The following is a 24,253-nucleotide window of genomic DNA, read 5'->3' as shown; positions in this document are numbered from 1 at the left end:
TTCATAACGGATAACAAAGACGATGCAGTTCATTAAGATTATAAGACTCGTTTATCGTCACAGGCTAATGAAAATTGAATGAAAATCTCCAAGCGAGCGTGATCGCTGCGATAAATCTGACCTTAATTTGCGCGATCGACGTATCTCGTCCTTCCTTTCTTTTTTCCTTGCGGAATCTTTGCAAATATTATTTTCCGTCTTGTCCACGAGCGTCCTAAGCGATGATATGGCTTTGTCGTGAAAGGATTCCCACAAAAGGCCCAATCATTCAGCCAGAAACGTAATGAATGGCCAGCATTTACATACGAAGATGGCGAGTATCTTATTACAAGACAACCGAGGGGGTGGGTTACATTTCGTTCGGTTAAGCTCGACCGAACAATGCTCAACCGTGGTGGTCGCGAAGGTAATACTCGGACGACGCGTTGCTGAAGACATGATTAACATTCGTTAATAAGATGGATGCGCGTGACGGGCATTGTTGACCCGTTGACATTGGGTGTGATTTAGGTACCTTGCTCGTATTCGAGACTGCTGGGATCTACTATTAACGCGAGGGGGAGGAGGAGCAGGAGGAGGCAGAATCGCTCGCCATTGTCTGTTGCATTTTTTCATTGCCTCGTTAAAGAAAACGCGTTGATCGGGAAACGAGAAACTCTCTCGATATATCTTTTCGAAAAAAGATTTTTTTAATTCTTTTTTAATATTTTCGAATTAAATATGCGTTTGACATTTCGCTTCTTGATGCAAGAAATTTCACAGATTAGAAATTGAGTTAATAAAATATATCTGTTACATTATAATTTTCTTTCCCGAAATTTTTATATGAAAAATGAATATCTTTTCGATTACTTGTAATCAATTAATTCACACAATATAATTCATCATCTTATATTAATTTAATTGTCTCATTTCTCTTTTTTCTCGAAATTGAAATAATCTAAGGGACAGAATCGATTATTTATAGTTCAATTCCATTTGTGAAATTTGTTACGGACCAAGAGATATTGATCTTCTGACCTAACCTGCATCGCCTTATGACGTAATATCGTCCTTCGGACAATTAGCATCGATCCAGAGAAGATGGAGAAGAGAAGCGGACAGCTGCGTCTACTACTTTTAGTTAAGCCACAGTGTTAAAGCAGAACGAAAGGACGTTTACGACGCGCGACCGATGTCAGGCAGCACAGGGCGAGAAAGGGTGTTAGTTTCACTTGGGTGGTCTCGCGACTCCTTCAGGATTAATCGGCGACGTCTCCGGGACGCAATATATAAATTGGGCTGCTCGGCCGTCCCTTCCACGATTCCCGGTCTCGCTCGCGGGATTACAAATGCACGGTCCTTCGGTCCTTAGCATCATTGTAGATGGATATCTCGTCGAAGAATTGCTCCCGGTCTTGCTTCGACTTTGATCGAACTACTCGAACGATCGTGCGACTCTCCGAGTAAGCTTTTCGTGGTTTTACATACAGAGTAGTCTCTTTTTTAAAGGTAGAAATCTCGTGTTAGTCACGTATTACAGGATTCCGAGACAATGTGATCAATTGATCATTGAGTTTTTCGAATGTAATCTATCGTTTGAACGAGGAATTTTATTTGATATGTTGTTCGATAGCTGGTTGAATTGCTCTTTCTAAGGATCGTTCATAAATCTGAAAAGTTTCTCTGTTTACTTTTATTTTACTTTTCTTAATCTCCACACAAATTGTTGTATTTTTTTTGCATAGAAACCAATGCTCGATATTAAAGTCATCGTGTTCTTACAGTGCTTTTGCGATGCTCGTCAAATCGAGCTGTCAAACTGCACGGCCCATCGATTTAGCGTAGACTTATAGCTCCGATGTCGCGAGCTAATCCGACATTCCTACCGCGTCACGACGTTCTTCACGACGTTAATCCTGTAGGAACCGAGCGTATGGAATACCATAGCCCTTTTTCGTCCCGTCGAAAATTACCATCTAGTCACCATTCTTGGCGTGCGCCACCATCAATAATGTATCCCCGAGGTCAAGCCAGTACCCGACCGCTGGTCACATCTATCTCGCATTCTCCTCCGTGCAACGTTCTCCCTTTTCTGTTATCTACATATGTATACCAGTGTGTATTTCTTTAAAATTTATTCCCTCGCATGCACAAGAGAATGAACGGCTAGCATTTACGAGCTTTCTCTGCGAGACGGAGATCATTTTTTGGTGTAGTACGTGCTTCTCTTTTTCTCCGTTTCACTAGAATTCATTATTCCTCTCGAGGCTTCAACCTAACATTTTGTATCTTGCTTAACAATGATATCGTATCGTATGTACGGATTATTGACCGCAGATCTGATACGTGAGAATAATCGAACTTTATTTTGCTAAGATATCGCAACGAAAGACGAGAATGAAATTTTCACTTCTACGAGCGTTCCTTCTTCTTTTTCGAAATCCGACATATTTACACAATAAATTAAATATTTAATCCTCTTAACGTCGTATTTGTCTCGCGCGTTTAAATGCCAAAATTCTTGGTTGTGCCTCTTTCTCCTTTATCTCTCTACTGCATCCATCCTTGCAGGAAATATGTTGTACAGAATTTAAAGCTTTATCTTATATCATCACATGCTTGGTAGAATTTTCAAAAATATTTCTCCTACCGCTCGTAAACATCCTGCCGAGAGCTGAAATCTCACATGATATCGTAAAAATGAGAAATAAAAATCAACTATTATTCATGCCGATGTATGTATTGCGAAATTATTAAAAAAAGGATTTAAATTTTGAAGTTTTTCCTCGCTTAAAAGATAATTACTTGTAATTAAGCATTTGTAATTTGTTGTACAATATATGAAATGGATTAAAAATATCTTAAATAATATCTTTCTTATATTATTTTTATTACGAAAATATTGTGACTGCACAGAGACTAAAGGTCATCTTTACGACCGATTACGGGCATTTCCTGTCGGGATTCAGTCATCCCCCTCGCGCTCTGTCCAAAATCGCGCGATATTTATAGCAACTGACGAGAGTCCGTAACAAAAATCTCCAACGATCATAAAATCTCACAAGCGAGCTATTCATCGCCACGCTGTCTCAAGGTATAAGACTCATCATTATTCGTTGATGAAGAGCGTCGAGAACGATGACGGGCCGCCTTCGCTCTGTCTAAAACAACGCGTTCTTTCAGCCTCCCTCACGCAATAGACCGACACGAGGAACCGATGAGAGGAGGACAGGGGATCACGTTGTCGGTTGCCGACTTAGAGTTCATCGCGGCTCCACCATACAGCAGTTCAACACAAGGACATCGTTATATCCTTCAATTAAAAAGAATCGACCGGCTCATTTCCGAATTAGAAACTCGTCCGCGGTCTTTTGCACGCTCGCAATATCATCCAAAGTGGAATCTCCAATCTCAGCGGAGAAGAAATCGAGACGTCTTCGATTCAAAATGGTGCCTATCTCCTTGAAAGGGATAGCACTTACCAAAACAACGAAGGTGGATCGATTTTGAATCTAGCGTGACCAATTTTCATGGAATCTCTTCGAATCCGAGATAAATACTCGGAGAGATCTCGGAGCGGAATAATCTCTCTCTTTCTGTTTGGAGAAGAGGTACCGTCTTTCTCAGTTAATTGAGTATAAATTGGATCCAATCTAATTCGAATTAAGGCCGTAGGATCCGCCGCAGACATCTGCGTTTTTTCTTGCTAGCACCTAGGAGAACCTTTCTTAGAAACGAGGTTCACACATTTATTTGTACGATTATCCTCATCGTCGATTCAAAATTTGATGAATTCTTTCTCTTTCGCATATAAACTCCAATTTATTGCCACGTAAAATGCTATTTGTAATCATTTAAATGAATGAAGTACAATGTTGTTGATGCACTAAAATGATGAATTATGCATTTATTACATTTCCGATGTTAAATGTCGTTCCAATAAAACATCATATTACCAAGTATGCAAATACCGACTGGTTTGATTCGAACGCGAATCTCATTTTCTGGCGATCATCACCGTCTGATTCATCTTCATTCGTAGAGTACAATTTCGAGGCAATTCGAATCTCGAGAGACTTACAATGTCCCGATGTTTTCATCCCTATATGTAACGTTTAGTCGTACCACCTGTACATCTGTGAATCCGGTTATAAAGAGATCCAACACGTTTAGATGAACCGCAATGAGAGTACGAGTGAGAAAGAGCGAAAGTGGAATCAAGAAGCAGTTCACAATAAGCGGTGCTCTCTTGCGCGCGAGATGCGAGCGGGGACCACCGGCCAGGCTCGTTTCGAAACGAGTAAACGCGTCTCGAATTGAAATAGCCTCCTGCGATAGACTTTAATTCATCTTTAAATCCCTTGATCCAAGCGAGGATCTATGAGAAATTTATCCAGCCGAGAAGAGATTTATCCGCTGACCGAGTGGACGGATTAAGCCGGAGAGAGAAGATCCAGATCTGTCTTATTATTTCAGAAGATCGGGAATTACAACGTAACTTTTGCATGTAATCCTGTCATATAATACGGTTGAGTAAGTCACTGAACGGAACCGGAATTTAACTAAGTTTCCTTATTACAAAAGAAGAAAAAGAAATCAGGAATAAATGCAAACAATACATTTATTTAAAAGAACGGGGAAGACGAACAATAGATTAATACCAAGCAAAAAATCAGAGCGTGTCCGCGCTTGAACAATCCCATAACTATCTTGAATTCTCATGTTTTCAACCGTAAATAACGACATATAAAAATTTTTAGCGGTCAGAGAAATTCAATTTCGTGATGTGTAGCGGAAAAGTGGGTGCGTACGTGTCAATTAAAGGGGATCGACGCTCGTTCGTGCGCCACGAAGCGTGTATTTGATTGGCAAATTCCATTTTCGCCCGTCACTCGAGAATATCTTTTCCTCCATTGATGCCAACATCGATTCTGTACATTTATACGTCGCGGCGGGCAGTCATTATTTGGCTAAGCGAGTATAAACGGACCGTAGTACATCTCGATCGATTATTCGATGATACTTTGCATGCGCGCGCTCGTTGCCCGAGATAGAAAGTCAATTACTCGTGATCTTTTTTAACGAGCATCGTTTTTGTAAATAAAAGTTCTCTTGACAATTTTACGACTTGTATTCAAACCAAGAAATAAAGCGGATAATAAAGTACATTCTTTATGAAATTATTACAAATGACTATCGCAGGTGCATTTCGAGACGCGTTAATGAGAAGACGCCGAGAGAAAATGTTTAATTATTCACAGTGTACAGTAACAAATATGAAGCCTTTCGACGTTAATTTTACTTTATCACTAACGGTGACTTGTGGAAGTAATGAGCGAAGCGTTTGTTTCTTCTCTCTTGATGGCGTCGTGTCGGATCTCCATCGAAATTTTCGTTATTGAGATTAATCAGCGTGTAATCGGCCCGTAAGCACGATACCTTAAACGGATGAGTAAAGCGCGAAATCTGCAGTTTGTGGCACAACCACATTACTCTCCACGTACAAACGAGCAAGGTGCGAAATCCATATTTGGCGATGCTTCGATAAATCTGCGCCAAGACAGAAACGAAACCTCGATGTCCAATTTTTATTATTATCTTGCCACTTTCTTCCCGTTTATTGCACAATTTTAGTTCGTTTGTGCGTGCGGTTTTCGTCTGTTTTAATTGGTTTACCATAAAAGTCAGCCTGCCAGTATACTTCGGTTAACTTAACAGATCGACGGATAATGCAACAAGTCTCATTTCATTAAATTCTCCCAAACAGATATTTTTATAAAAAGATTAATTTAGTGACAGAAATATAATTTACCGTAATCAATATTCATTTTCTTGCGGTGTAAAACAGAAATGCACTATGGGGACACAATTTGATTCGATCGAATCATTTGTCTAAATCAAAACTTATCAATTTACTAACAAGAGATTTGACCAACATTTGAAATCTTATCAAATCAGAAATTTCTTTGCATAAAAGCGCATCTCATTTGTGATGCTCTTTAACGCGTTTCTTTTTTGACGCGATTTAATTTGTAAGTTCGCGAAATATAGTTCCGGCAAATTCCTACCGCAGGCCAATTATTAATCCATCATTCTCACAACACCCGCTTGTTTTTTCGTCTCTCGGCCAAGCCGCCTCGCATCCGATTTAATTTGGTCGGCGCGATCTCACCCGAAGTGTGTGATCGCGCTCGATTATGGCCGCGGCACCTGCTTAAGCCGTTTTCACACCGCTTGCGGCAAAAAGTTTCTTATACTCGACCCAACGGTGATTACGAATGCGATTCACGTGCGATCCACGACGTGGACCATACTCGCGCGTCCAGCTTCATTGAAATCCGCGAGCCGCCGAAAAGACGTGCTAATGAGCAAGACGCACGCTTGATTATAGAGCGGCACGGGAAACGAGCTGTCCGGTAGAAAGAAGCACCGTGATGCGCGCTAAGTGGCAAAGAAGCGACCACCTAGCCAGCAAGGTGAGCGGACAAATCCTTTCCTCTGGAAGGTGAGAGTCGAGTCGACAGCGAATCGACAGATGCCTCATGCGACGTGGTTTCCTCGTCGATATACGACGATATCGCCAGGAAAGTGTCATAATCCCGAGCTTTGCTCGTGTCAGCTGGCTAATTTCCTATGCCGTCGAGAGTACGACGCAAATGATGCTCGACGGAACGTGTAATGTGGAGAGTCGGCAACGATAAAGGCGAGAGACTTACACAGGGCCGCTTTAAAGCTTTTGCAGGCCTCCCGTTTTAATAGAGTGTACACTTTTGCGTCGACAATTATAATATTTCATTTGCGATATATCGATCAGATGGCAAATTTTTAAGAACATTACTTAGCGGTTTGTTTATCTATCATTCTGGAATCAAATGTGCGTCTCGTTTATTGATGCGTTTTTTCGATGGCTGGTGGATTTCAATGAAGCGGGATATATGAGCATGATGCGTCATGCCGTGTACATGATTGCATTTGTAATCATCGTCGAGTCGAGCATACGGTGTCGATCTTTCGCCGCAGTTATAATCGAGTATGATCACATGCTTCACGTAAGATCGCACCGATAAAATTAAATCGAACATGGCTTGATCGAGAAACGAAAAAACAAGTGAAAAAATATTCTTCATGTGAGAATGATGGATTAATAATTGGTCGCGGTACAGATTTGCCGTCATTATATTTCGCGAAGTTGCAAATTAAGTGGCATTACAGAAGGAATATGTTAAAAAGCATTACAAACTCGAGCATTTATTTGTTGTAAATTTAGGAAATTTTTCGTGCAATTTAAAATCTGTATAAGAAGCATGTCGATCACATTTCTAAAAATAGTAACAAGTATTATAAGTAAGTTTAAGAAAATAAATCTTAATGAAATCAATGTATTTTACTAATACAAATAAATAATAATGCACTAAATATTTATTGTATGGAAAAACATGGAAATTATGATAAATTATAATATAATTCTCCTAAAAAAATATCTAGAATTTAAAAATTATATTTTCATGAAATTATTTATGTTACAATATTTATAACTTTTGTAAAGAGTACTATCCTTTATTCACAGAAGCGCGAATAAATTTCGAAATAAAAAGAACTATTTTTTTTATATTTTCCCCAGAATTGGATGGCCACAGAGGGAACTTTTAAAATAAAATAGTGCCTTTATGGTACAGGAAGTTCCATGAACGCTACTTGTAAAAAGCCAACTGACCGGTCAATTGTCCATCCAGTATACCATTGAAAGGCAAACCCTTTTTCCGAATTTCTCTAATCTATTCGAGCAACGCGGTCAGGCACAGACTAGTTTCATTCATAAACTCATGGTGGTGAACAATGGAATTTTTGCTATGCCTATCCAAGCATAGTTATCTAGGCAAATCCTCGAGTAAAATACCGGTAGGTTTCATTGAGCCTTAGCCACCGAGCAATTTTGCAGCGGCATTGACTGCGTCTAAGGCGACACTTGGCAAGTTGAATTGGCAGGAAGCCCGACGCCGCTTAACTCTTCTTTCAATGAGATTATCGCCGGTTACTCGGGTCTCCTCTGCCACTGAGAGCCCGACTTCATTCGCATTGTCGCGGGTTACCAGCGACGATTATATCGACACGACAATTCACGAGCCATTCGGTGGGGGCGAAACGCGAGACTATCAAAAAGCTCAATTCGAAAAGAGCCGAGTGTTTGAAGTGGATGATCGATAGCAATTACCAGAACTATAAAAATGTTCGAGGCCTTTCAGATCGCGTTACCTTGTCATTGATTAGATCGTTAGACCGTTTTGTATTTATTGTATTCCGTTGAAAGAGCTAATTAGCGGCGAAAATTATCGATGCCACCGAATGCTCGTAATTATTATACGAGTTTCTTCTTTGAAATTTTTTAAAACGAGTCTTGTTGCTTGAAGCTTTGCATAGCGGTTTTCGCGATCTGTTGCCACGCACGTGCTTTTCATTATTCGTCATTAACGTACTTTCAAGAGTTCTAACGATGAGCTGTTTGTGTATGCCAAAGGTTGCACGTGAGAAGGTTCTAATGGAGACTGCCAAGTCGAACTAGCTGGCAGCCATTTACCCTCGCGTTTAGCACGTTTAACACCGGTCAACTGACCGCGTAATCATCGTCGTATGAGCTGGAATAATGCCAGGAACGCGCAAAGCCTAAGTGAATTAGTCGTGCATGTTGTCCGGCACCTTTATTTTTCTCCCGCTTGCTTTTCGTTGAGCGCAGGCGCTTTAATGGTTCGCCATTTACGGACGCCGGGAACAATGCCCCCTCCGATGTATCGATTTTCGTCGGTTCCGACAGTACCTTATTCGGCGAATCTTCTCGGCGAGTTGACGCGATATTTAAAATTTAAATGCACTCTCTCTCTCTCTCTCTCTCTCTTGTGCGCGAAAATATTCATCAAACCCCACCTACAAAAATTATTACGGGATATTATCCCACGTTCTGTTACATACGGAGTGTCTTTCCGCGAAATAATTTATGGCGAACTGGAAGGAGATGTTATCTCGACGATATTCTAGGATCATTAGTCAACGCCGATAACTCGCGCGAAGATCTATAACGACGCGTGTACTTCGCGCGCGATCCGGTTTCAAGTCGCGCGAGATCGAATTAGAATAAAATCTTTTCGTTTTGGCAAGCGCACCGTATCCCGAACAACGTCCGGTATTATCATAAATGTTCCCGGTGCGCGATTTTCCTTATGATGACAAATGTGCTGGGCGGTCGCGATTAATCTATTTAATGGGGATTCCGAGAAGAGCGGTACATATACGCGGTGGGACATGTTAACGAGCGGCGCGTCGCCGATATCATCGAACAAGGTTTCGCGAGCATTCACGAATTATAATTGGCCCGTAATTAATGACACTGTCGTTATTGACAACTGGAAGCCGTGCGCGCGTCGCTAACGCGAGTTACTCGCCTCGACCGCGCCCCTTGATCCCATTTCGGGCTCCGCTTATTTTTAGGCTTAATTGCCCCAACGTGTTACGGCATAATCACCGTCACGGTACGAACCCGATCGTGAGATATCGCGCGGCAATTGCGAGTGTTTACGATCGTACCCGCACCTTCGGAGATCGGATTGCCGAGTAATTTTATGAAGAACCGGTGCACGCGAGATAAATAATTTGGGAGGAATTTAATGATATCGCTCTGATGTAATGTCTCATTATATCCAAGTGTTGCGAGAATCGAAACTGGTGTTTACACGACTTAAAGCTTGCGCAACACGGGATGCATTCGATCTGATTTTTATTAACTTTGTCAACTCGCTAAGTAATTTACGCGCGCAGCGATTTTAATCTACGTACGCGCGATTGTACAATAAAAAAATGTAACTTGGATCTTTTGGACCATATTTATTGACGTTTTATAGGATTTCTGCGGTTGAATGTGTGGATGTACGGACGCTTGCATGGAAAAGATTTATTTTTCAAAAAAGCGCGATACACGTTACAGTGCGTATCGACGAGGGACAACGATTATAACTATCGTATATATAAGTACACTCGCCTAAAATCGATTGATATCGGTAAATAACTTAGTAAATTCCGTTAATATCACAACACATTATTTCCTCACTTGATCTCGTACGCGCCGAGGTTCCCCTTACGCCTCTTCGAAGACAGCCAGCCCGCTGTGGAGTTGATCTGATCGAGAGATCGCTTCACGTTTGCTCGATACTCGTCTTCGTAAGCGTTGAGATACAAGTTCTTGAGGAATATTTGATTATCCAGCTCGGAAGGTGGCAGGAATCGTTTCGAGCGGCTCTGCTGTTGCGCCTGCAGCTCGTCGAAAGTGAATTGTTTTGATTTGGCATCGTCGGCAGACGTCTTCCAATTCTTTTGATCGCTGGCCAACTTTACGGACAGAAGCTTCCTCTTTTGTCGTGGCGAGCCGGCATCCTCCGACGCGTTTCGTATTCGTTTACTACGGTGCTTCGGCGTCCCTTCTTTGGCTGGAATCTCGTTGTCCAGCATCGCGACGTCATTACTCGGGATTGTCGATGATTGATTATTGTACGACTCGACCTCTTTCGGCACCGGTGTCGTGCTGGTTTCTACGACTACGCTCTCCTCCGTCGAGTTCAATCGATTCTGTATGATATGTTTGAAAAACGCGTACATCTCGCTGACTGTGAAAGTCGTGCCGTTTCTCACGGTGAACTTGTCGATATTCATGTTCTTGATTAGCTCTTCGGTCGCGTTGTGCGCCTCTAACATCGACAATTTCTCGGTTACGTAACTATTGACGAACTCGTAGAATCCCTTGTAATAATTCTTCCTGTGTTTCTTCTTGTCCTTGCGCTTCTCGGCGTGCGACAGACCTTTCCTCTTTGCATCCTTTCGGATCTGCTTCTCGTTCCAACGTATGGACTTGTTGTAGAATCGCATGATTCGCTCGAATTCCCGCTTCAATTTAATAAACTCCCTCTGATTGCGTATTTCGAAGTCCGAGCGAGCTCTGCTGTTATTTCGTCGCGATTCCGCAAGATCCACGTGGAAGAAATTCTTGCTCATTGCGTTCAGCAAGTCGTGCATGGTATTATTACTGGAGTTATTTGATTGTCTCGCATCCATGCGCTGCAATTTTCTATATACCATCTTGAGAAAGTCGATCATTCTTTCCTCTCGCAGACGGGATTTATTGCCGTGACTCGCGTGTGTTTTCCAAGCCGACGGATCCGATGCATTGGTATTGTTCGGATAGCTTAAACCGGATGCTTTCATCTCCGACTTATGCTTAGCATGCTCGCGACTTCGATTCATCTCCATATGTAGAAGCTTCTTGCCCACTTTACGGAAGAAATCGATGAATTTTCTGAAACATTAATATTCAATTTTTATTTTTAATAACGTTCTCACATTATTTCTCTATATATAATTTGTGAATTTCTTAATTTTTAAAATAACTCTATTAATTATTATGAAAAAAATAATTAAAGTAAAAATTATAATAAAAATGAAATGAAAATTATATTTAGGAAAATAATTAATAGAAAAATAATGTAAGAATATTCTTATATGTATCATTAAATTCGTATAATAATAAGTTTTTATCGATAATCTGCAACTCACTGTAACTTCAGGGTAACGTTGTAATTCAGAGTAATATTGTCATCCACTGATCTACGTCGTCTGCTCCATCTGAGTCTAGGGTGTTGTCCAAGAATGCACTTAGGTAACTCCTTGGGGCTCCACGCACCGCCTATGCAAGTCGCACCGGCTGGCCCTTCGTCGAGAACGTAGCCCTTGTCGCAGTCGTACATAATCTGCTTGTTGTTGACAATCTTCCTGACGTATGGTCTGTAATCGTAAACTCCCATATTGCCCACCAAGAAAACCTTGCCATTCTCAATGAAGCCGGGAAACGGGCAGAAGACTTGATCGCAATGCGGTATGTCGCCGATCCAGTTGCCGTAGCGACACTCCACGGATTTGGAAGCGTTCAAAGGACCGCCGCCTATTAACTCGAAGCCGTCCTTGCATTTGAAAACCGCTTTCATACCGTGGTCCGTTTTCGGCGCTATCACTATCCCGTTCTTCGGAGTCTTTGGCATCTGCTTGCAACGAGCCGGCGAGCAACTAGGCACTATCGACCAAGTACCGTTGTTGCACAACACCGGCGTGCTGTTGGCGGCGAATTCGTAATTTGGAATGCAGCTAACCAGAAGTCTCTCGCCATGTTCCACCACCGTAACATTATTAATGTGATCTCTGTCGTGGCTGGCTACGGTGACGTGACCGTTTTCGATCTGTGGGACGACGCACGGTGCTAAACATTTCGGTAGAGGATAACGCCATTTACCGTCTTTTTGACAGACGGAAGAAGTATTGCCCTCGAGTTTCATGTGATCCTTACAGCGGAAAATTATGCTGATTCCCATACCTGTGCCTATAGTCGCGATAATAGCATAAAATAGAAAATATTTATAACATTATTTACATACATTTTATTTTATTATATTTTATATTATCTACTAAATTTTATATAAAACACACCGGCTTCAATGTTTTCGATCCAACCGTTATACAGCACGCCAGGTAAACCGCAATTGATTTCCTGGCAAGTAGGCGTCTTTCCAGTCCACTTTCTGTCAGCACCGCAACGTCTAGTTGCTGCGCCTACCGTTGTATAACCGTACTTGCATTCGTACGATACGATGGAATTATACGCGTAGGAGGTGTAGACAGCCTTGCCGTTGACTGGATCATCCGGCTTTGGACACTGCACGGACGTGACCTACACGAGATACGTATTAAGCACATCCAAGTACGTTGCCGAGAGATATATTTCGATTTTGACGTTTGATTCTTAATTTCTTACTTGAACGCATTGCGGCAACTCCTTCGGGATCCATGATCCATCCGCCAGGCACAATTTTTCCGCTTTACCAATTAATTCGTAGCCCTCCGAGCAATGATATGACACGCGACAATCATACGTGTAACATTCCCCTTAAAAGTAGTATCAGCTGATAAATACGGGTCGGATCGCATTGAATATTATATATATTAATAATTGTAATTATTTAAACTTACCAGAGTGCCATCCGTTAGTAATGTCCTCGGGTAGTCCACAGTTTTGAGGCTTGCAAGTGATATCTGGTCCGAACCAACTAGCAATATTCTCCATCAGTAGACATTTCGCTCGCTTTATTCCTACTGCCACGTATCCATGATTGCAGAAATATTGCACCATACTGTCAAGGTCGAAGGTTGTTTGCTCTGATAGGGCGTTGTGGCGTGCGTTTTGAATCTTCGGTGGCTGCGAGCAGAATGAGCTGGAGTCTTTTTTGCAGGACGGAGTGGTCCCGGTCCAGTGACCGTCGGCGCGACACGTTCTTTCGGATAGACCGACCATAAAGTAATCGGTGTCGCAGGCGTAATGGACTCTATCTCCGAAGTATCTTCCGGTGACAGTCATCACGCCGTGATCAATCTCGGTTAATACCGGGCATTCACGTTCGGGCTTGATGCATGACATTCCGCAGGCTCCATCGCATCTGCATTTCTTCTTCTTGCTCTTGCAGTCCTCGTCGGTCGAGCATTTTCGCAGACACTTCTGACTCATCAGCTCCGCCTCTTCCTCATCCCTCGGACACATGGCAGAGGGTGAGTTTCGTGGATTCTTGTAGATCCGGCCATCGTCGTCGACTTCGGGTTTTGGATGATAGCCCTCGTCATCGTCATCATCCTCGTCGTCATCGTCCCAGTCATCATCATCGTCGTCGTCATCATCGTCTACAGCTGCTTGCTGCCGAAGTTTCGATTCTGATGTGAGAAACTGAGCGCACAGCAGAAGTAACAGAACAATCGCGCTTGGTCTCATTCTGATCGGAGAAAAGATTTCTAGATTCCACGAAGATTCACTGGAGATACCCTAACAGTCGGACCACACGACAGCACCTGGACACGACGGGACGTTTACATGACCGCTCGACTATCCGAACTGACCATCTCACTCGGAGACCTGCGAAGAGCCAATGCCGTGATCCCTCAGGTGCGCACGATCACCCATCGAAGTGCACCAGAAGTCCCGCTCAGAGCACCGCGGAAGTCATCTCGTGTTGCAGCTGGGATCGACGTTGTTTCTCTCGCGAACGCGACTATTAATCGAGCCCGGCTCTTCAACGTCCGGGAGGATTAAGGACTCTCTTCGTCGGTCTCTCTTGCCGGAGTGCTCTTCCGCTTCTACTGGCTCCACCTCGCTTCCTCTCGTTCTATCCTGGAAGCTTTTTTCTTTATTGTACGGACTGCGGTCCCCCGCTGACGGGAATTCGCGAATATTCGCGCATCTCGTCGCGCGCATCCTGCCTGTTCAATACATCTCTTGATTCTCCCAGCTTCCAGCAGATGGCGAGGAGAAACGCAGTGATAAAAACGATGAAAAGCTGCGCAGCCACCCTGGGCACCCTCGTCTCTTCGTGATGGTCTTCAGATGCAAGGGTAGTTGCACGTTTACATTATTTTCAAATCGAGTTTTAATTTTTAATTATTATACTCGAACGAGAAAATTAATGCGGAGGTATATTTTTGATGCTAGCAAATTATTGATTGAAATATTATAAAGTTATTTTTCACTTAATCGTTAACATTATATTCAAAGAAATCATTAATCATTTCTGAAGCGAAAAAGTTTTTCTATGTATCAGCAATTATTAAACTTTGAAAGTTCACGTGTTCTTGTTTCAACATAAATTGCTGAAAAAACTTTCTCGCAAAGCATGCAAGAAAGACGAGGAATTCGAGAGAGAAGCTGAAACGCGGCGTCATGAAAATGTATCGTAAAAATTATAACAGGGAAAGGTGTTAAAACGAATCATAACACTTCTCGAGGTGTACGACTGCACACGCGAGCAAATGTATCTGCGAACCAATTTTAAGCTCCTCGAACACACCACACGATCGCAATGGATACGAATTGTCTCTCTAAAAGCGTTTACCTTGGCCTCGCTTCTTCTTTTTCGTGTGATGTGCAACAAGTGCACTTTGTTCAATTGTTGTCTAAGATCGGTGACCGCGATGACCTCATGGTATCGAGAGGTTACGAGGACGAGACGTCTCGTGGAAAAAAATATACAATTTTCAATTTAACGCTCGGCGCCACGATCTGCATGACAAAGATAGCTATTTGCCTATCTTGACAGCGAGTAGCAAACCAGTGAAAAATGTGCGCGTCTCGTACAAGCGTGGGTAGTAGCTAGAGGATCGGTTTTCATCGGACAAAGTCGAGTCTATCTCCGGCTTGTGCTTGTTAGGCGTCACGCTACCAAGATAATCCTCGATCTCTAAGTCAAGCGTCATCGTTAGGGTAAGCTTATGTCTACCATTGTTTTCGTAACGATAGCGATCAATCGGTATGGTTCAATGCCCCGACAACATTATAGGAGATCCTTGATTCAATCTCATGATCAATCACTCTTCAACGTTCTCGCACTGTGTCTCCAGAATATCTTCATATGTCTTATTCAAGTAAAACGTTTTTTGATTAACTCACATTTGAGTAAAAAAAGAACAAGAAAATATTAAAATATGCGACATGCATGTGTGCAGTGCTTAATTTACAAAAAATTTATGTAAAACATGATATATTTTTCATACTTTGACTTATAAATATTTAAATTTAGGACAAATTTAATTAATATATAAAATGCATACGTTTATACAGCGGAAGTCATTGTTAGTTTTTTTGAATTGATTCAATATTTTTTTGTGTACTTATGTCGTAGCAATATAAAATAAACGCTAATTGCGTTTTTAATAAGACTGGTTCTGGGAGTCATTCAGTGTCAGGACCATTCCTACGGCATCAGACCGGATTGACAGAGTGGCAGTAACTCGGTAGCTGAAAATGGGAGTGGCTGGAAGACAAGAGGACAGCTCGCTCAAAGACATCCTCGTGGCGCCTCTTCGCGGTTGTAAGGAATGAAGGAATGCAGTGGGTCTCAATCATCGTGCGATCAGTTAAAAAAAAATATCGTTTTACTTTCTAACGTGATCAACCTTTGTAATATTTTATTATTCCTTATGTGGAAGAGATTTAATCAAAGGTACACAAATCAAAATAATATTAAATTAATATTTTTTAACGTTGCAATATATACATATCACTTGAGAGAGAGACTCTGTTGTCAAGTTCCTTCGAAGGATGTCTCTTTTCGTCCTCGGTGGGCGGCACACGCCTCGCCAGCTTTAGAAACAAGAACCGACTATCAAAGTGTCAGTTTACAGTTGCGTGACTACGTTATATGACATTGCATACTTTTTTTTTCACTCCGTCTTCTCCTCGAAAAACTCGAAGGGCGGATTGTATTTGATTCTACGCAATTTTTTCATTCTATTAGTTTTTTTTTAGAGTTGGACGAGAATACGAAGAAACATGACTGGCGAAGTTTCTCGTTAAGCTCCTCTGGAGAGTTTAAAAAGGTCTAAGAATTACGGCCGTAAATTCGCAGAGTGTTTCACTTTTTTTCAATTAACTTTATCCCCGCCGGATGTGGAAAAGTACGAAAAAAAAAAGAAAAGGAAAAAGAAAACTCAACTCTCGGCAAAAGCTACGCGTTTCTGCTCATTCTGCAGCTCGTTACGCGACCATTATCCCCAGTCTCGCGAATCCATTATTCTCTCTTCAGCCTCTCGAAGGTTCTTTTGCGATTCGCGCACCGTCCACATGACGCTGCGGAATAATGGTTTACGGTCGTTCCCCGGGACCGAGGAGAACCTCCGGACTCTGATCGCGCGCATACATACTCGTCGGCTCGCGCATAATCCGGTTGCAATCTTTCGCACTCAATCACGAAGCAAATGACGCCAGTTGGCGTTGGTCTAGAAGAGGCGAAATTACAGAATGAAATTGATTTAAGCAGACGCCTCCGGGGTATGCAGAGAGTTTTGCGACCGGACGTTTCGGCTTATGACCGATGATTGCCCGTCCTAGTGAGTTTCTACACATTTATCATACAACAAAGTAAAATTTCTCAAAAAAGTAGCTACTGTTTAAACAATTGATTATTCCGTCAATTTCGTATTTTTTGTTTAATATTTTTATTAATTATTGAAATTATTTAATTTAAGTTGATTTTTTAAATATATTTATCTATTTTACTATCAATTAAAATATAATAATTTTAAATTATCTTATCAGAGACACACACATATTGCTAGTCAACGAAATTTGTGTTTTTATCTTGTCGAAAGATTGCTTCTTATCACCCGATAAATGTCTCGGTGCAATCTCCCGTCGCCGATTGGCACTTAAACTTTCTTTTAACTGCCAGCATCCACTTTGGATGAACGATCTCGAGCACTCTTGAGCATCGTCGAGGCATCCACGTCGTCACTTACTCATTGGATCTTTATGTGCCACTGCGCAGTGTTCATCGCTGACGCTTCTTTGTGCGCGAACATGCTGGCCACCGAGTGCATTTGACAGATGCACCCACGCTTCTTTTCAACGGTTCGATACATATTTTTAGCTGCATTTGACGCAAGTAAATATTAACAATTACATATATGATATCCTTATTATTGATGAAGAATCGTAAAAAATTATTCAAATAATTGAGAAATATTTTTCTTATACGGAATCTTTGACCAATTTAAATTTAATATGCATATTTTAAAATATTTTAATTGTTCTATGTTTGATATAAAATTCTTTTCGCGAATGTAAAAAAAGTACGACTTTACCGCAAACTTGTACAGCAGAACCGTTAATCTAGCGATAAGTTTCTGTACACATTTCTTTCACAAGCACAAGCAATAAAAAGGATTAATATGTTTTATTGTCGTGCAATATACATAATTCTGTAATTCATGGAATGTTAAGATAGCAATCCCTACGAGATGTGAGATGTTTTTTTTTTTTCATTTCGATTGCGAAATGTACGAGGATTTTAACGGTACCATGGTAAGACTGCAATAAAGTTGCATTTGCTTTTTGCACTCGTTAATTCCATCGCACATTCGGCGTCATTATTCGCAATTCGCATTTACTCATCACATTTCATTTAGCACGCTATTATCTCTTTAATGACCGACAATTTAAAATAAAATATTTAAAACGATTTTCTCTCTCTCTCTCTCTCTCTCTCTCTTATCGTTAAATTTCTAATTAATATATTTTAATATGTCAGGAAACAATAATCAAAATCGTGTATCTTTTAATTTTAATCAATTTTAATCAATTTTTCTGCAGAAAAAGATATTACAAGATATTTAAATCGAAAGGAGTACATGTTATCAAAAACATTTCAAGAATTTGCATTACAGAGAATTCAGGTATCACACTAATTTTATTCTTAATAAAATCTATTAGCAGATTGTAGATTTTTTCACGTTTCGTAAAAACCCTTATAATGCGAAATATTTTATTTCAAGCTAAAAATTGGCTCGATAAAGATTTAAATATATAACACGTATTCGGAATTAAAAGTCCTTCAGTAAATATTTGAACAGTACGTAGGATCCTCTCATTTACGTATCATTCCATCGGTATCGGCATCGTAAAGTTCGTTCGAGGCGAGAAAAGGAGAAGAGAATCAATGAAATGCTTTCTGCTGGATGCACATTGCTGCCTCCCCGGATTCGGATCCACTGCACGGAAGACTCTCCCGAGAGTTTTAGGCACTTAAATCGATACAGGTGCTTCCCTCGGATGTTTCCAGCGTTATCTGCATGATTGCATGACCCGAAGCTGTTAGCGCGTATTCATAAATATTTGATGATCGTTTCTCTATTTGGCGCCAGTTTACGGGCACTTTGCGCTCTTGCAACTTGCTGCATATGAAGAGATCGATTTTATTGAATTCGAGCAAGTCTTTTGCATAATAATGTCAATATTAAAGTCTTCATGTTGTTTTTTAGTAACTAACTGGCAACTACTTTAAATATTACGAATGATTTTATGAATATTAATAACTAATAACTTACGTGATTACATAATATCATTAAAATTTTTGTAAATAATGATGAAATATTGTTCATATAGGGACTTTGGATTCATAAAGTTATCTTATAAGTATCATAAAAGCCTTTTGATATTATCATTTAACTTTCTCAGATCACAATCGTCGCATTATTTTAGAAGCATTTTACGAATGAACGGGAGGACGCCTCAATCATTTATTATATTTTTAACATTATTATTATTATTTATATATATTGACGCGCGCCACGCATTTAATGGAATTTCGGTCTTTACGATCGCTCGAAGAAATCGTATCCTCAAGTCACTTTACATCCGGCTGTAAACCGATGGAATACGCCTGCGAATATGCCGCGGTCTTTCGCGCGCTGTCAGATAACGAGTGAGTTTTACGCCTTTAATAACGCCGCTTTCCATTAACAAGTCATAATTGGCGCTTTATCGATCGCTATCGCGTGCTCACATAAGAGGCGCGCGTGTTTGTCACCGTTTTATCTCATGCACCGAGTCCAGGAAATAACGTAATAACCCAAAAAGAGCACAAAAATTCTGATTCGAATTGGGAAGTCGGTTTCGCACCTTTATTACGGTCAGTAAATAAATTATTAAGATTTTGTTGCAGGAATATATCAGCGATATCTTCGTGTTCTGTTAATAGCATCCGCGTTGCGGATGTTGGGCTTATACTCGAATGCGAGTTGTGCAAAATGTACAAACGCTACTTATTACAAGATGAAAATTTTATGGAATTTCCAGGAAATTTCTCGTTTTTTTACAGAAAATATAGTATGCATTCTTTAAATTTTATTATTACACAATAATTTAAGATAAAATAAAAAATTCGATTGATATCTTTTTACTACGAATATGAAAATGAATATAAAAATTTGCAAGTTGCATAAATTACAACGTTTTTCTTATCTGCCACTTATAAGTATAAAAGTTTGCATGTAGATTAAAAGAATTTTTCTCGAGATCATGTCGTTCTCAGGTCTTAACCTCGCAAGTGTTCACCACCTGCAGGAACTACATTTATTATACTGGTAGGCTTTCTTTGCGTGATAGCCTGCCTTTTGCCAGTCGACGTTCGTGCGTCGTTCACGTGCGATTGACGACGTCACATCCGTGCACGCGTTCGCGCAAGAAAGTAAATCTGAATAGCTAATTATGAAGACAATGATGCGGAACTCGATGAAGACCGGAAGGAGACGGGAAACTCTTTTCGATGCCACGCGTGAGACTCTCTTCCGCATCGCAATTACGACGAACGGATCTTTCACGATTGTCGTTGCAATAATATTAATAATAAACAAAAATGGACACCTATCTTTTTATTGGATTAATTAATCTTTTTTGACAGCTTACGAAAATGGCATTTTTTATAAGTGTTTTCGCGATTAATCATGCAAATTAGCAGGATTTTTTCTTTTTTGACAGTAAAGAAGTAATGTATATAATTCTTCTGGTAGATTATCGGCATGAAGAGATGAAAACGGAAAGGATTACGTCTTTTGATTTAAGAACACGCGTTACCGCCCTGCAGTCCCGAGGATTGCCCTAAAGGAGATGCCAAGAAAAAGTAGCAGCGAAAGCCCAAGACGCGCAGTAAAAACCGTCCTCTCGCGTTGTGACGGCTTCATAATTGTACGCGTAGCGTACAAGCCGGTTTCAGGTGGCTCTGTGCAAATCCGCGTTTTATGTGGCGGTGCATAATTACTATCATCGTGCATTTCATGGTGCTCCAGTTCTTCGGGCGGCGAGGGTGGGAGACCGGACAGGCAGCCCGCATTCTCGCGAATTTTGTGGTCGGGAACGTCGAAAAGCACCGACGTGAAAGAAAACCTGCAATCAGCGTGTCAAAAGCCAGAACTTTCACCCGTCGCGTATTCGTGCACGTTATTATTGCTCACAACGATTTTTCGTTGCGTTCACGGTACATGGGTTTTATAAATTTGGGCCACTACAACGAGAAATATTGAAATCTCGCATTTTTTTTCTCCGTTTCTGGAAAGTTATTGAATTCTTAATGAGGAAGTTATATTTTTTTTACATCCCAGAACACGTAAGATTATTTTGTAATATCGTTGAATATATTTTCCTTGCATTGAGGCTTCATTAAATTTGTAAGTTTGATGAAATATATAATAGAAATATATCATAAGAGAAATGAAATATATAATAAAATATAATAATAAAATATATAATAAATATATAATAAATATAAAATATAATATATAATAAATATATAATAAAATAGAAATGATGAGGAGAATAATAATAAGAAATAATAAAGAGAATAAGTATAAGTTCATAGATTTATGTATTCTAAAAGAGCTTTTAAGATGCATTCTGTTTCTCTCTCCTAAAACATTGAGAGGCATTTTAAAACAGTGCATAGCACGTGCGAAATCTTCTTAACGAGATACTTGACTTTCTAAGCAGGCTGTTATGTTTTGTCTTATTGTCTTATTGTTATTAATAATAAATCATTAAAAGAGTCACAATATCTATTCATAAGCCTGCTAAGGACCGTTCTTGTCGAGCCGTTCCATCGAATGGCGATTTCCGCGCACGACAGACTGCTACTTTTCTATACTTGGACCTGGAGCTTTAATCCCAGAAGCCGTCGCGTTACAGACAGGTTACGTCGCGTACGTGCGATGCAACGTACGGAGACGCATATATGCATTTATGCATGCGTTTACGATCTCTCTATGCATGGATGCAGATGCGGCACGCACAGCCCCGCGTCCGTAATCTTTTTCCCGACACTCGTAATGGCCGGAATTGTAAATTCAATTGCTTCTGAATTGGACGCAGTCGGTGCGCCTCGTAAGAGGTCCGGTCCGTCGAATGCAGCTTAAGGCACGTACCGAGCTGTTGAAAGGAAGCTGCGCTGTCAGAAGCGTAGGTGCATCCGTCAAATAAACGCGCTCGGTAGCAAGCGCGTAGAGCACAAAGAGAAGCGCAATAATAAAACATATTGCTCGTTTTATTGTTCTCGCGAAAGAATTGCAGGTAGAGAAATTTATCGCTAGATTAATAGTGACGGTTCTCCCGTACAAGTTTTCAGCAAAGTACACATTCTACATTTGTACAAAGAATTTTATATCAGGACGGATCGATACATCGTCGAGACATTGTAAACTATGCCTAAGTCTTGCACAAGTTTGTTAAGTCTACATTGATTAATGCAAGAGATCTGTGACATCTCGACTGAGAACTTATCACGATATTTCGTCACTAATGAAACTTAACGAAAATGTCATCTAATAATTCTTAACGCTTATGATGCTAATAACGCTTACGTATAACTAATATTAGACGCCAGTCACATCTCTTCCCCTTCCCGGTTATCTACATGTGTCATCTCCGACTTTGCACACATCCCGCATTTATATGCGCATCATTAGACTTACAAGTCCCATGCCACTTGTGGCTTTCGTCGTTCCCATAACGCGTTTCCGCTTCCGGCTAACACGTGCAGTTCAAAACCTTATCTAAAGTTAAAGTGTGAAGTTTCGCAACCTTCTTATGAATATTTTTAAAAAATAAAATATGTCAATTTATTTTTTAAAAGTAATTAATTGTAAAGTCGGATTTTTGAAATCATTTATACAAGAAAGTGGATTCACTTAATCATTTATCGATGATATTCGATTCGGCGAGGCGATAATTAATGACAGCGTCATTATTAAACGTCGCCGTGTTAATGATCCTTACTTGTCATGTGGTTAACGTGTACGATCGTGGATGATTACGCTGTGTTAAATTGAAATTTTGTCGATCGATATCCCGCGATGCTTTCAAGCTACGTCGGGCGATTTGTATTAACGGGCCGTTAATTAACGTCATCTCATTGAAACCGGTTCACTTGTCGCCGTCATACAACGTGTCCAGCATTTATTGCGAATTTACGTGTAATTATGTTAAAATATTATGATTAAACGAGAGCATTATGTTGATATTGACACGTAATCCGCTACAATGATTAAAAACATTCGATAGAAATAATTAATAGTAATTATTCATGTGCAACATAACATATACACATATGATTCGAGATTGATAAATATGTCAATAAAAGAAATATATATATTATTGACAAATCGTCAGAATGCTTATATAATTTAATTAATTTAAATATTTTTTATATACTTATAATATTTTCTTTAACCGCTCTTTATTTTATGTTAAAATTGATATAAATGTCTCAAACGAATGATTCGATGAAAGAAATTCTGGGATATTTCGACATGTTGGGCGGAGAGGTAAATTACAGCAAATTACATTCTTGCATGAGAATCGAAAACGATCCTTTGATCACGTGGCCGGAATCTTTTTTAGGGCGGATTGGTAGGTGCCCTTTGTCGCTTGTTTGGGCGCATCGTTTGTAAGTACGGCAATTTTACTTTTTGTCGCATGCGCTGCTTTTACCGCCGATACGACGTTAATACCGCCGAGAAAAACCGACGGCCTGATTCAACCTCATCAGGCAATTTGAGTAGACCTGACGAATGTGCGCGCACGATGCTGTTGAAAAAATTCGCCGGCGATTTATGTCGCTCACTCAAGATTTACAGCTTAACGGCTAGTCGTCGGCTCTCTCGACGTTCAATTTCCGTAGATACACACTGAAAAACAAGCCCTCCTCTCTCTTTCTCGTCGTCGTTGTGCCCTCGTCACAAAGTTTCCTGCGGCCGGACCCGGAGGCGTAGGCGTATGTAATAACTCTTCACGTAGAAGTTGGGCGAGAAGCACGCACGAGCGAATCGCACGCACCGCGTTTCTCGTGCTTCGAAGCGGAGAGGCGACTCTGTATAGCCTTTTAACCTTATATGGCCGGTGCACCTACCCGCTGTCGTCGCACGATAGGACATTTCCCGTAACGTGTTTCTTTATATGTGTATATATACCCTTATGAAACTGCAAAACTACCTACTCATCGACAGCGCCGAGGATTTATGATTGCAGCCGTCGAACACGTACCTGCCATCAGCCCGAAATAGTCTCGAATCCTCTTCCGATTCTTTCTCTTGTTCTCATTTCTCGAACTTATTTACGAATCGCCTACGAGGCGAAGTATAGTTAAATTCAATATGAAATTTCTTTATGATAAAAAAAAGATATTCGTACAAATAATCGTAAATTTTAGGAATATTCTGTCTTTTATTCAATAGGCTCTGAATATAAGATGAATGTTGATTAAGGATCTTTTCATGCGACAATAGTGTTAGCGATAATGTCAGCAAATGTTTGTTCTTGCGCGAGAAATCATAACGAATCGCGAGGTATGAGGAATTGTAATAAAAAGAATGTAGGAAAGAG

The 24,253-nt window shown here is 40.5% G+C and overlaps 1 protein-coding gene across 1 annotated transcript; it reads right to left on the bottom strand.

The window, feature by feature from the left end:
• Nucleotides 1-9,840: 9,840 nt before the first annotated feature.
• Nucleotides 9,841-14,276, bottom strand: LOC105256257 (protein lev-9). Its single transcript, XM_011266027.3, has 5 exons — nucleotides 13,039-14,276; nucleotides 12,824-12,954; nucleotides 12,499-12,739; nucleotides 11,575-12,391; nucleotides 9,841-11,317 (listed from the first exon to the last, which is right to left on the bottom strand). The coding sequence occupies exons 1-5, from the start codon at nucleotides 13,826-13,828 to the stop codon at nucleotides 10,075-10,077; spliced, it is 3,222 nt and encodes a 1,073-aa protein (XP_011264329.1). The 5' UTR covers nucleotides 13,829-14,276; the 3' UTR covers nucleotides 9,841-10,074.
• Between the last annotated feature and the right edge of the window lie 9,977 nt (nucleotides 14,277-24,253).

The sequence above is a fragment of the Camponotus floridanus genome, unplaced genomic scaffold (genome assembly GCF_003227725.1).
Source record: "Camponotus floridanus strain SB8 unplaced genomic scaffold, Cflo_v7.5 scaffold78, whole genome shotgun sequence".
In the NCBI taxonomy this organism is placed as follows: domain Eukaryota; kingdom Metazoa; phylum Arthropoda; class Insecta; order Hymenoptera; family Formicidae; genus Camponotus; species Camponotus floridanus.
This window is presented reverse-complemented; position numbering and strand designations above follow the sequence as displayed.